At 34.5% G+C, this 14440-nt stretch overlaps 1 protein-coding gene across 1 annotated transcript in view; it reads left to right on the top strand.

Annotated features, from left to right (window-relative positions):
- Window positions 1-14440, top strand: part of LOC104676329 (disintegrin and metalloproteinase domain-containing protein 5) — a 143119-nt gene that overhangs the window by 80217 nt on the left and 48462 nt on the right. The window contains exon 14 of the mRNA XM_030938154.1: window positions 12297-12495. Coding sequence (XP_030794014.1) covers window positions 12297-12495 — 199 coding nt within the window. The remainder of the gene's footprint in view (window positions 1-12296; window positions 12496-14440) is intronic.

The raw sequence follows: 14440 nt of genomic DNA, 5'->3' as shown, positions 1-14440 counted from the left end.
TGTGTTGTATATGATAAATACATGTAATTTTTTCTATCAATTAAAAAATTCCTAAATAATTTTCCACACCCAGCAGAGTTCACTGAAATACTCTGGGAAAATGAAACAAACTCTGGAACAGGGTAAATGGCAGACATCCATAAGATTGGTGGGAGTGTATGCTTTTAAAATTAAGTCATTATAGGATCTATAAGCAGTTTCAGAAAAAAATACTATTCTCAAAAAAAAAAAATTGCAAGGCTTGGCATCTTTGAACTAAGAGAATGTTGTAAGAATAGAATAAAACAAAAGTGAAGATGAATAAAATTAAGAATCATTACAGATAACCTACATTCACAATTTAAACTTAAGATAAATGCCAAACTTAGAGAATATCAGAATTCTTGTGGCTCAAACTAGTTATTGACATGGAAGATAAATGTAAGAAATTAGAGCCAAATGTAAGCATTATAGCAGAGATAAAAATAGAAAAAAATAGGTAGCACTGAACACACAGATAGTAAATTTTTAAAATCAATATAAAAAATCAGTGACTTCCAGAGTTCTGTTTAGCTTTCTCACATTATTCCTAAAATTACATAGAGCAACAATGTGCAGATCAAACCTTGGCAAAATAGGATGATATAAAAGGCTGGCATTAGAAGCAGACAGGTTCATTTACAGCTTAAAGTTATTTGTTCATTCACTAATTCAGGAAATAATTTACTCCACACTATCTAGTGGGAAATAGTAAAGAGAATAAACATACATGCAAACAGTGAGAGAAGAGGGTATTTAGCCAGAGTAAACAGGAAATGTCTTTCTGCAGGGTGACATTTGAGCTAAAACCTTAATGATAAAGAAAATAATTGGCACTAGAGTCTTCAGGGAATAAGTGAAGTGGTAGAGAGATCCTTATTTTGGACATGACTTCAAAAACATAGACAACAGAAGCAAAAATATACAAATGGGATTACATCAACCTGAAAGGAAGATGTATGCATAAAGGAAGAAAAGTGACCTGTTTTGCTCTAATTTAATGACTAATAGAGAAATAGTGTGCTGGTCCTAGTCAATGTGACTCTTCAGAATTATTCAGCCATGATTTTTTTTTCTCAGTGTTACTGATGGAGAAACAAAAGTATGTAGCTAACAGTTATTTTCAAAGTGTGGATTCTGTCAAGATTGTCAACTCAAATCATAATTAGGTAAGATGATTTAGAACCACATTCTAAAATGTTGTTGACTGCACGTTCTCACTTATAAATGGGAGTACACATGGACACAAAGAACGAAACAGCAGACACCAGGGCCTAGATGAGAGTGGAGGGTGTGAGGAGAATGAGGATCGAAAAACTGCTTATCAGGTAAGCAGATAAGCTTACCTGGGTGACAAAATTATCTATGCAGCAAATCCCTGTGACACATAATTTACCCATGTAACAAACCTGCATATGTGTCCCTTGAACCTAAAAAAATGTTGGAAAGAAAAAAAAATGGAGATGTTAAGCTAAAAAAATGTGGTTGACTAATCAAACAATTTTTAAATTGGTTCCTGTTTTAAAGGTGATTAAAAATGATTTTGTTTGCATACAAATATCAGCTCCTGAATTTACCAACAGATTTGCTATAGTGTAGTGGTAGATGGTTTACCAGACAGAGTTTATACGATTATTGAAATGGGCTCCATCATGGTTTGATGCTCAATTCTAATGCCAGATTGTTTTGAGAAGAAATGTTTCATGTGCTCTTTCCAGAGACAAATCTCCTGATAGAGCAATTACAGAGGATATATTTGGTAAAGCTCTGGCCAGTCTGATAATTCACTGCCTAAGTCCAGATAGCCTGACTGGTGAATTCTAACAAATATTTAAAGAAGGTATAATACAAAAATACTCCACAACCTTTTGCATAAAATAGAAGAGGGAGGAACACTTCAAAATTTATTTTATGAGAACAGTATTACCTTGATACTAACGCTAGACAAGGACATTACAAGAAAAGAAAACTATAGATCAATATCCTTCATGAATATGGATGCAAAACATCCTTTAAAAATGGCAAACAGAAAAAAGAAACATAAAAGGAAGTATCCATCATGACCAAAAAGGATTATCTCAGTAATGCAAAAGTGGTACAGTTAATGTAACACACCATACTGATATAATAAAGGACAAGAAAATACAAGATCATCTCAAGTGATGCAGAAAAAGAAATAACAAAATAACACCCATTATAGATTATTAACAAATGGCAAATAGAAGGGAACTTCCCCTACCTGATGCAAAGTATTTGTGAAAAACCTACAGCTAGCATCATACTAACCAAGAAATTCTCAATGCTCTCCACCCTAAAATTAGAATGAAAGAAGGATGCAAGCTCTCAGTACTTCTGCTAAACATTGTATTGGCGGTCCAAGAGAGTAAAATCAGATAGGTATAAAAATTAAAATGCATCTAACTTGGAAGACAAAAAGTACAACTGTCTTTATTTGCAGATTACATGACCCTGTGTATGTAAAATCTTAGGAAATTTACCAAAATACCTGTTTGAATAAATAAATGAATTCAGCAAAGTCACAGGACATGCAATTGCTATGCAAAAATGAAGTGTACTTCTATATACTAGCAATGGAAAATACAAAAATAAAATTAAGAATAGAATTTCATTCACAATAGCATAAAAATTAATACTTAGGCATATATTAACAATACAAAATATACAGGCAAACAACAAAAAATTTCTGAGAAAAACACAAAAACCTAAGTAAATGCTGAGATATTCCATGTGAATGAGTTGAAAGATGGTATTGTTAAGACGGCGAATCTCCCTTCTGTCAGGGGTCTGCAGTATTACCCCTTGGTTCAGTAAATCAGTAGGAAGACTCATGTGATTGAGCATAGAATGTACTCATCACTATAATTTATTACAGAAAAAGGATACAAAGCAAAATTAGCAGAGGAAAAAGGCTCATGGGTCAAGTATGAAGGAAGGTAGTCACAGGCTTCCAAGAGTCATTTCCTAGTAGAGCCACACAATGATGGACTTAATTTCTCCAGCAATGAATTATGATAATATGTGTGAAATATTGACTGCCGGGAACCCAGACCCTAAGCTTTTTATTGGAGGCTGGTCACACAGGCATCTTTTGCCTAGCATCTACCACAATTCCAGACTCTTAGATGGAAATTGCTTGTTCATTGTAAATACCAAAGTCTAAACAGTTCAGGCACAGTGACTTATTAGTTAGGCAATGATGGGAACTCTAACTCAGGTGTCAGTCAAAGGCCAGCCTTGTGAATATACCTTTCCAAGTATAGCAGTCTTAAGTCTGCTATGTTAACTCTTTTCTGTACATCTCTAAATTGATCTATGGATTTAAGACAATCTTTGGCAAAATTCCAGTAGGCTTCTTTACAGAAATTGATGACATAATCCTAAAAATTCTGGAAATGCAAGGGACCCAGAAGTGCTGAAACAATCCTGAAGAACAAATTGATGGAGTCACCATTTCATATTTCAAAAATTACTACAAAGCTAAAGTAATCTAGCTCAACATTGTACTGGCATAACAATAAATACATGGATAAATGGGATGGAACTGAGAGTCCAGAAATAAACTCTTATATTTATAGTCCATTGAGTTTTGACAAATGTGTCAAGACAATTTGATAAAGGAATAATAGTCTTTTCAGCAAAGGCTATTGGGACAATTCAGTGTCCACATACAGAAAAGTAAATTTGGGCCCTTTTATCATGCCACACACAAAATTTAACTCAAAACAGACAATCAACCTAACTGCAGTAGTTAAAACTATACATCTATTGGAAGAAAACATATGAAAAAATATTCATAACCTTGGATTTGCCAGAAATTTCCAAGATACAACACCAAAAGTATAATTCATAAAAGAAATAGTTGGTAAATTGGACTTTCTCAAAATTAAAAATCTTTGTGCCTCAGAAAACACTGTTAAGACAATAAAAAGACAAGCCACAGAGGGGAGGAAAATATTTACAAACTGTATTTCTGATATAGTACTTGTATACAGAATCTATGAATCATCCTAACAACTCAATAATTGAAGGGAAACAATCCAATTACAAATGTATGAAATATTTGAACAGGTTAAATACCTGTTCAAAGAAGATAGGCAAATATATACAAAGTTATATACAATGATAGACACAATATATAGAAATATATACAAAATGGTAATTACATGGAATAATAAATAGATGAAAACTAGTAAAGACATTGTTAGTCATTAGCAATGTGTATATTCAAACCAGATACTACAAGACACCCACTAGAATGGCTGTAATCAAATGACAGAAAATAACAAATATTGGCGAAAACATAGAGAAACAGGAATTCATAGACTGCCAGTAGGACCAAAAAATGGTGTTACTACTTTGGGAAACCAGTTTGACAGTCTCTTAAGCAGTTTAACATAAGTTTACCAATTGAACGAAGGATTCTACTCCTAGGTCTACTCAAGATAAATGAAAACATGTATTTACAAAAATTTGCATATGGATGTCTATAGCAACATTATTCAATGACCAAAATCTGAAAACAACTCAAGTATCTATAAACAAATTGACAAAAACTATGATATATCTGTATAATGGAATACTAGAGAGCAATAAAGGTTGACAGAATACTCATACATATTACAATCTCAAAAACACTACTATGCAAGAGAAGCTAAATACAAAACCCTGCCTATTTTATCATTTTATTTGTAGAAAAGATCCCAAAATGCAAATTTTATAGAGACAGTAAGTAGATTAGTGGTTACCTGGGGCCAGCCACAGGCATGAGGATTAACTATAAATGGATATTGGGGATCTTATCCTATGCTAATAGAAATGTCCTAAACTTGGGTTGTGGTGCTGGTTGCACAACCATGTAAATTTTCTTAAAATATCACTAAAGTGTACACTTAACATAGGTGAATTTTATGGTATGTAAGTTATAAATTAAACCTCAATAAAGTTAAAAACAGAAAAGGTCACCCTGATGAAGATAAACTCCCACCTAGTGGCCAAGAAACATGTTTCTCCTGAATTTAGTGATTGTGGACTCATGAGTTGTGTTAGTTGATAGTAAGTGAAAAAAATGATTTGAGCATATTTGTAGGCCATGGGAAATATTTATTAAAATGGTGACCTTGCAGGTTTTACAGTGAGAATTGTAGAATGATGGAAATGTCATCCAGTATGTCAGTGGAGCAGCTGACATCTCTAAAAAGAAGAAGTAAATAAGAATATGTAGGTGTTATTGAAAATAATATCACATAGTGAGAAACAATGTGGCATAATAGAACAAAACTGAAATCAGAATCTTTGGATTTAAATTTGTGTCTATACTTTTGTCTCTCATAATGTCATATAGTTGTAAGAATATACGCATGTAGCCTTTTCAGGTTGGCTTATTTCAGTTATCAACATATATTTATAGTTCATCTATGTTTTATAGCTATAGTTCATGGCTTGGTAGCTAATTGCTTTTTATAGCTGGATAGTATTCAATTATATGAATGTACCAGAGTTTATGTATGTATTTATCTATTGAAAGACATTTTGTTTACTTCCCAATTTGGGTAATTATAAATAAATCTGTAATAAACCTCCTAAAAATAAAAAATTCCATTACCCATCTTGTCAAGTCACATTATAGACTCAACTTCCTAACCTTAAAAACAGTGTTTGTTTTAATTATTTAACAGATATATATTTGGGGTGCAATGTATTTGAACATTGTTTTTTGGAAATATGCTAATTCAATAAGCTATTCTTTTTTATCATACATTTTATTTGAGATTGCCACAGCTTTCTGGACACACACATGCACACACATGAGTAAGCGAAGATAATAGGTGACCCTGAAAATAGCATAATTTTCAAAAAATTAAAAGGGCTACTCATAATATACAATTAATATGTCAGAGTTTTATTCAACTCATTAATGAGGAAACTAGGAAGACTAATAGGCTCGTTCAAGAGTACGTAACAAAACTATATAAATAGGATTTGGAAACAAAAGAATGTTAGAATAATATTGCTATGTTCAAAACTGGTTAATATCCACAGGAAAAAAAAATAACTTACTTGGCTATCTTTTCTAAATGATAGGAATTATTTCCTATTCTATCAGACAAAAACCTAAAAGTTAATATATAACTTCACAAAGTCTATGACAATTAATCAATATTTCTTAGTTTCATTACTTTTTTTCTAGCCTCTATTTCATTTATTTCTGTTCTTATCTTTATTTCCTTTTTTCTATTAACTTTGGATTTTGCTTTTTCTAGTTCCTTGAGGTGTAATTAACTTTAGATTGATTTTTTGATATCTTTCTTCTTTTTTGATGTAGATATTTATTGCTGGAATGATTTTTGCTGCATCTGATAAGTTTTAGTATATTGTGTGACTATTATTGTTTGTATCAAGATATTTCAAAATATTTTTACATTTTCATTTTAAGTTCTTCTTTGCTCCATTGATTGTTTAGCAGTATGTTGCTTAATTTTCATATACTTGTAAATTTTCCAAATTCCAAGTCCTGTTATTGACTTCTTGCTTTATATCAATGTGGTGAGAAAGATACTTGATACTATTTCAATCATTTAAAATTTTCTAAGACTTGTTTTGCTGCCTGACCTATGATCTATCCTGGAGCACATTTCATGTGTTCTTGAGAAAAATATATATTCTCTTGCTGTTTGATAGAATGTTTTTTATGTGTATATTAGGTCCATTTGGTCTAAAGTATAGTTTGAGTCTGACGTTTTCTTATTAATTTTCTATCTGGATTATCTGTCTGTTGTTGAAAGTGGAATATTGAAGTCCATTATGATTATTGCATTATAGTATATATCTCCTTTAAAGTCTATTAATATTGATATATATCATATTTTATATATTATACATACACACACAATTACTACTAGACCTCAGAAATGAGGTTGATGGCAACACAATGATAGTGGGGGACTTCAATACTCCATTGAGAGCACTAGAAAGCTCCAAGACAGAAAGTCAACAAAGAAACAATGGACTTAAAGTACACCCTAGAACAAATGGACTTAACACATATTCACAGAACATTCTACCCGACGACTGCAGAATGTACATTCTGTTCATCAGCACATGGAACATACTCCAAGATAGACCATATGATAGACCACAAAACAAGTCTCAATAAAGATAAGAAAATCAAAATCATTGTCAAGTACTCTCTCAGACCACAGTGTAATACAATTGGAAATCAACTTCAAAAGGAACCCTCAAAACCATGCAAATATATCAAGTTGAATAACCTGCTCCTGAATGATCATTGGGTCACCAATGAAATCAAGATGGAAATTGAAAAATTCTTTGAACTGAATGGTAATAGTGGCACAACCTATCAAAACCTCTGGGATACAGCAAAAGTAGCGCTAAGAGGAAAGTTCATGGCATTAAATGGCGACATCAAAAAGTCTGAAAGAGCACAAATAGGCAATCTAAGGTCACACCTCAAAAAACTCAAAAAACAAGGACAAACCAAACCCAACCCCAGCAGAAAAAGAGAAATAGCAAAGATCAGAGCAGAACTAAATGAAATTGAAATAAAAAAATACGAAAAATAAATGAAACAAAAAGTTGGTTTTTTGAAAAGATAAACAAATATGATAGACCGTTAGTGAGATTAACCAAGAAAAGAAGACAGAAGATCCAAATAACCTCAATTAGAAACAAAATAGGAGACATTACAACTGATATTACAGACATACAAAAGATAATTCAAGGCTACTATAAACACCTTTGTGTGCACAAACTAGAAAACCTAGGGGAGACAGATAAATTCCTGGAAATATACAACCATCCTAGATTAAAGCAGAAAGAAATAGAAGCTCTGAACAGATCAATAATGAGTAGCAAGATTGAAACATTAATAAAAAAAAATGCCAACAACAAAAAAAGTTCAGGACTACATGGATTCACAACTGAATTCTTTCAGACATTGAAAAAATTGGTACCAATCCTACTGAAACTATTCCAAAAGATAGAGGAAGAGGGCATCCTCCCTAAATCATTCTATTAAGCCAGTATTACCCTAATACCAAAACTGGGAAAGGACGTAACATGGAAAGAAAACTACAGACCAATACCACTGATGAACATAGAAGCAAAAGTCCTCAACTCAATACTAGCTAAATGAATTCAACAGCATGTTAAAAAGATAATCTACCATGATCAAGTGGATTTTAAACAAGGGATGCACGGATGATTTAACATACAGAAGTCAACAAATGTGATACACTACATAAACAGAAGTGAAAACAAAAATCATATGATCCTCAATAGATGCATAAAAGCATTTGACAAAATCCAGCATCCTTTTATGATTAAGACCAGCAAAATTGGCATAGAAGGGATATACCTAAATGGGAAAAAGTTGAAAGCATTCCCCCCTGAGAACTGGAACAAGATAAGGGTGCTCACTTTCACCACTTCTATTAAACATCATACTGAAAGTCCTAGCCAGAGCAATCGGACAAGAGAAAAAAATAAAGGGGATCCAAATTGATAATGAGGAAGTCAGACTGTGGCTGTTCACCTATGATATGATCATATACCTAGAAAACCCTAGAGACTTATTTAAAAAGCTCCTGGATCCAATGAATGAATTCAATAAGTTTCTGGATACAAAATCAATGTACACAGATCAGTAGCACTTCTATCCACCAACAGCAACCAAGCTGAGAATCAAATCAAGAACTCAACCCATTTACAACAGCTGCAAAAAGAAACCCTTAAGAATATATGTAACCAAAGAGGTGAAAGATCTCTACAAGGAAAACTACAAAACACTGGTGAAAGAAATCATAGATGTCACAAACAAATGGAAACATCCCATGCTCACAGATGGGTAGAATCAATATTATGAAAATGACCATATTGCAAAAAGCAATCTATAATTTCAATGCAATTCTCATGACAATACCATCATTGTTCTTCACAGAACTAGAAAACAATTCTAAAATTTATAGGGAAAACAAAAAGAGCCCACATAGCCAAAGCAAGACTAAGCAAAAAGAACAAATCTGCAGGTACCACATTACTAGACTTCACACTATACTGCAAGGCTATAGTTACCAGAACAGCATGATACTGATATAAAAACAGGCAAGTAGATCAATAGAACAAAATAGAGGACCCAGAAAAAGACCCAATACTTAAGAGCTAACTGATCTTCAACACACAAACAAAAACATAAAGTGTGGAAAGGGCACCCTATTCAACAAGTGGTGCTGGGATAATTGGCAAGCCACATGTAGAAGAATGAAACTGGATCCTCATCATTCACCTTATACAAAAATTAATCAAGATGAATTAAAGACTTAAATCTAACACCTGAAACCATAAAATTCTAGAAGATAACATGGTAAAAGCTCTTCTAGACATTGGCCAAGGCAAAGACTTCATGACTGAGGACCCAAAATCAAATGCAACAAAAACAAAGATAAATAGATGGGACTTAATTAAAAAGCTTCTGCACAGCAAAAGAAATGATCAGCAGAGTAAACAGACAACACACAGAGCAGGAGAAAATCTTCACAAACTGTGCATCAGACAAAGGACCAATATCCAGAATCTACAAGGAATGCAAACAAATCAACAAGAAAAACAACAACAGCAACAAATAATCCTATCAAAAAGTGGGCTAAGGACATGAATAGACAATTCTCAAAAGAAGATATACAGATGACCAACAAACATATGAAAAAATGCTCAACATCACTAATTATCAGGGAATTGCGAATCAAAACCACAATGCGATACCACCTTACTCCTGCAAGAATGGCCATAATTAAAACTTTTTTTTTTTTTTTTAAAGATGTTGGTGTGGATGTGGTGAAAAGGGAAAACTTTTACACTGCTGGTGGGAATGTAAACTAGTACAAGCACTGTGAAAAGGACTATGGACATTCCTTAAATAACCAAAAGTAGATCTACCATTTGATCCAGCAATCCCACTCGGGGGCATCTACCCAGAGGAAAATAAGTCATTATATGAAAAAGACCCTTGCTTATGCATGTTTATAGCAGCACAATTCACAATTGCAAAAATATGGGACCAGTCTAAATGACTATCAACCAACAAGTGGACAAAGAACCAACAAGTGGGTAAAGAATTTATGGTATGTATATATAGTGTATACATACGTGTATATATATACACACACACATATACAATGGAATACTACTCAGCCATAAAAAGGAATGAAATAATGGCATCTGCAGTAACCTGGATGGAATTGGAGACCGTTATTCTAAGTGAAGTAACTCAGGAATGGAAAACCAAACATCATATATTCTCATCGTATATTCTCAAATGATAAATCCTCATCATAAACATTTAAAAAGTATTGCAGGCTTTAAAAGGAGATATTTTAAGAATCCCGTGTGATGCTTAAGTAGTTAATAGGTGGAAGCTAAGCTATAAGGATGCAAAGCCTTAAGAGTAATATAATGGACTCTGGAGATCTGTGGGAAAGTATGAGAGTGGGGTGAGGGATAAAAGACTACACACTGGGTGCAGTGTACACTGCTTGGGTGATGGGTGCACCAAAATTTCAGAAATCACACCTAAAGAACTTATCCATGTAGCCAAACCCCACCTGTTCTCCCAAACAATTGAAATAACTAATAGTAATAATAATAATAATAATAATAAAGGTGAGATCCAGAATAAAAAAAGATGAGCCCATGAGGTGCACTTCTTGAGCAACACAATTCAATTTATTTAATTTTACCTCCATGATTGTGAAAATATATTTTTTCAATATTCTAAAGTCACCACTCTCATATACCTACAAAGTTAAAATATTTTTAGAAGAGTTTTCTCTGCCTCTCAATGGAGGAGCCAATAGGATGATAAAGCTTGTTTCAAAGAGTATTTGAGGAAGTGAGTGTTCATAGAGATTTTTAAAAATGTTACAATAGGCCGGGCGTGGTGGCTTACACGTGTAATCCCAGTACTTTGGGAGGACGAGGTGGAAGGATCACGAGGTCAGGAGATCGAGACCATCTGGGCTAACATGGTGAAACCCTGTCTCTACTAAAAAATACAGCAAAAATAAGCCGGGCGTGGTGGTGGGCGCCTGCAGTCCCGCTACTTGGGAGACTGAGGCAGGAGAATGTCGTGAACCTGGGAGGCGGAGCTTGCAGTGAGCTGAGATTGCGCCACTGCACTCCAGCGGGGGGGACAGAGCCAGACTCCGTGTAAAAAGAAAAAAAAAAAAAAAGAATAAAAATACGATTGCCTTTTATACCAATTTGTAAAAGGAAACAAATTCTGAAGAAACAAGTGTTGATACTTTCTCATTATACATATGCAAATTTCCTCTATTAACACTTTGAATCATTAGTTTTGAATTTAATGTCTCTAAGCTTGAGTGACACAGTAGATACTGTATTTGTTTTCTCATGCATCACCTAAAAAATTTGTGTGAGACTTTCTACAGATGGCAAATACTTGAAAGCTTAAGAAAAAATTGGCAAAAACAATTTTGAGAAGATAAATGTTATATAACCTGGGCCTTCAGGACCTTTGAAAACTAGGAAAATTTTTATTTACTTTTCATAGGATAATGACAGTAGCCATAAGAGACTGGCGCATGTGTTGAAGAAAGAAGAGTTTTCAGAGATGGTGATTAGATGCTTCTCAGCAAAAGTAAATATGTAGAAAGGGAAGCCCAGAAGCAGATGAGAAATATGTAATTATGGAAGTTATTTTTAAGTTTTTTGCAACACGAAATTTGAAATAAATATGAAATAAATTTTCTCATGTGTGTTCTTAGAATATCTTCATCATTTATGTGATACATTTCTTGTGTATAAAAAAATGGGTAATGCTTATAAGAGAAGCTAGAAACTCAAAGATAAGCAGACGTCCATAAAGGAAAGAAAGACAAAGTGAGCTGGGGAATATAAAAACTATTTGTAATCCATTTTGACTGAGTCCAAACTGCTCAGCTGGGCAGTTTCTGGTTTCTCCATATCAATCTTAAAGAAGAAATCAGCAGCCATTTATAAAACAATAACTCCTCATCATAAACATTTAAAAAATATTGCAGGCTTTAAAAGGAGATATTTTAAGAATCCCGTGTGATGCTTAAGTAGTTAACAAGAAGATTTAATTTTCTAATTGCTATTAGAAACTTAGGGAAAAAAAAAATGGACCAGCATACAGAGCCTACAGAGAAATAAAACTTAAATATCATTGATATTTAAAGTTTTATGTTCCTCTTTCCTCCTAGTTCAAACCAGCTAATACGATTTGCAGGAAATCAGTTGATGAAGAATGTGATTTCACTGAATTTTGCAATGGAAGCCATCCATACTGTTTGCTTGACACTTATGTACGCGATGGAGAATATTGTGATTCAGGTGGAGCCTTCTGTTTTCAAGGAAGGTGTCGAACTTTTGACAAACAATGTGATGATTTAATCGGAAGAGGTAATAATCATAATTTTCTTCTTAGTCCCTAAATTCGGATTATTCCAAAGTCTGTTATTGAATTTTATGGAACAAAAATGTAAACATATGTGTTAATGACTGAATTCTTGCACAGTGTATATTAGTGTTAAAGAAAAGCAAAATTATCTTTTCTTTTTCTTTTTTGAGACAGCGTTTCTCCCTTTCGCCCAGGCTGGAGTGCGGTGGCCGTGATCTCAGCTCACTGTAACCTCCGCCTCTTGGGTTCAAGCGATCCTCCTGCTACAGCCTCTGGAGTAGCTGGGATTATAGGAGCACGCCATCATGGCTGGCTAAGATTGTGTTTTTAGTAGAGACGGTGTTTCACCATGTTGGCCAGGCTTGTCTCAAACTCTTAGCCTCAAGTGATCTGCCCACCCCATCCTCCCAAAGTGCTGGGATTACAGGCACGAGCCACTGTGCCTGGTGCAAAAACAAAATTTTCTTGATTGTGAAATACAACAACAAAAAACCTCTCTGAATTTATATGGAAGTCTTGTTCCCACGGAAAAGAAACCTCAAGTGAAAATGCAGTTTTTCAAAATATTATATAGAATTTGTGGTGGGGGTTTATTTTGAAGGAAACAAGGTGTTTTAATCAGAGGAAAGCAGGGCGAATCACTGATTAGTTGGGTTTCAAAGGGCTTGCTGATAAGTGAGGGCTTCAGTTCACTACCAATCTAGTCCATTTTGATAATTTCCTATAAATGTCATTTGCTTCATTGGAAGATACAAATTCCTGAACGTATGCGGTGTATGTTCTCTGAGAGTGAAATTTTTCATTGTTAGCCCTCCCTTGAGGTCTTCTCTAACCAGGTCGTAGATCTCTAAATATTGTCTACAGCAATGTGACTGCCAGGAATTTAAGGAGAAGGTGAGATGGAGGTTTTGATGATTATCATAATTTATGGCAAGACAACAGCTATAGACTTTAAAACATTGTTAACATACAAACAAAGAGCTGGGTGCAGTAGCTCATGCCTGTAATCCCAGCACTTTGGGAGGCCAAGGCGGGCAGATCACAAGGTCAGGAGCTCAAGACCAGCCTGGCCAACATGGTGAAACCCTGTCTCTACTAAAAATACAAAAATTAGCCAGGTGTGCTCGGGATGAGGCGGGAGAATCGCTTGAATCCCGGGGGGCAGAGGTTGCAGTGAGCTGAGATCATGTCACTGCACTCCAGTCTGGGCGACAGAGCAAGACGCCATCTTGGAAAACAAAAACAAAAACAAAATCATACAAACAAATGACCAGTAAAATTAGGAGGAATGGGACAGTACTCCAGATCTATGATTTAATGTTTCTTTAAGTAAAGCCAGGACTCAATGCTAGGCAGATAAAATTAGAGCCACATAGTGGATTGCCAATCAGGTGTCTTCCAGTTTATGCTATTCACTGTGTATTTAGTATTATCAGTGATTTTGAGAGATTTTAAAGTCCTTTGTGAGAACTGTGGGAGTACAGGGGTATTTGCCCCAAATAATACAATTTTTTTTTGGAAGACAAGCATGACTTCTAAAGCATCTTGATTTTAAAATAATGTATGTCCACTTCTAGAGACCACGTGTTAATGCATCTAGGACGTGATAATTCTGCACTTGACTACCAGTGAGTTTTTGTACTTATTTTTGAAAAACAATCTCACTTTGCTAGCCTCCTGAGGGCAATAGAAGCCCGATGAAAATTTATCCTCAATGGTACCTGTATTTCAACACATTTTTTTTTTTTTTTTTTTTGAGATGGAGTCTCGCTCTGTCGCCCAGGCTGGAGTGCAGTGGCCGGATTTCAGCTCACTGCAAGCTCCGCCTCCCAGGTTCCCGCCATTCTCCTGCCTCAGCCTCCCTAGTAGCTGGGACTACAGGCGCCCGCCACCTCGCCCGGCTAGTTTTTTTTTGTATTTTTTAGTAGAGATGGGGTTTCACTGTGT

The sequence above is a fragment of the Rhinopithecus roxellana genome, chromosome 9 (genome assembly GCF_007565055.1).
Source record: "Rhinopithecus roxellana isolate Shanxi Qingling chromosome 9, ASM756505v1, whole genome shotgun sequence".
In the NCBI taxonomy this organism is placed as follows: domain Eukaryota; kingdom Metazoa; phylum Chordata; class Mammalia; order Primates; family Cercopithecidae; genus Rhinopithecus; species Rhinopithecus roxellana.
Note: the sequence above shows the minus strand (reverse complement) of the source record. Positions and strands in the feature narration are given on the sequence as shown.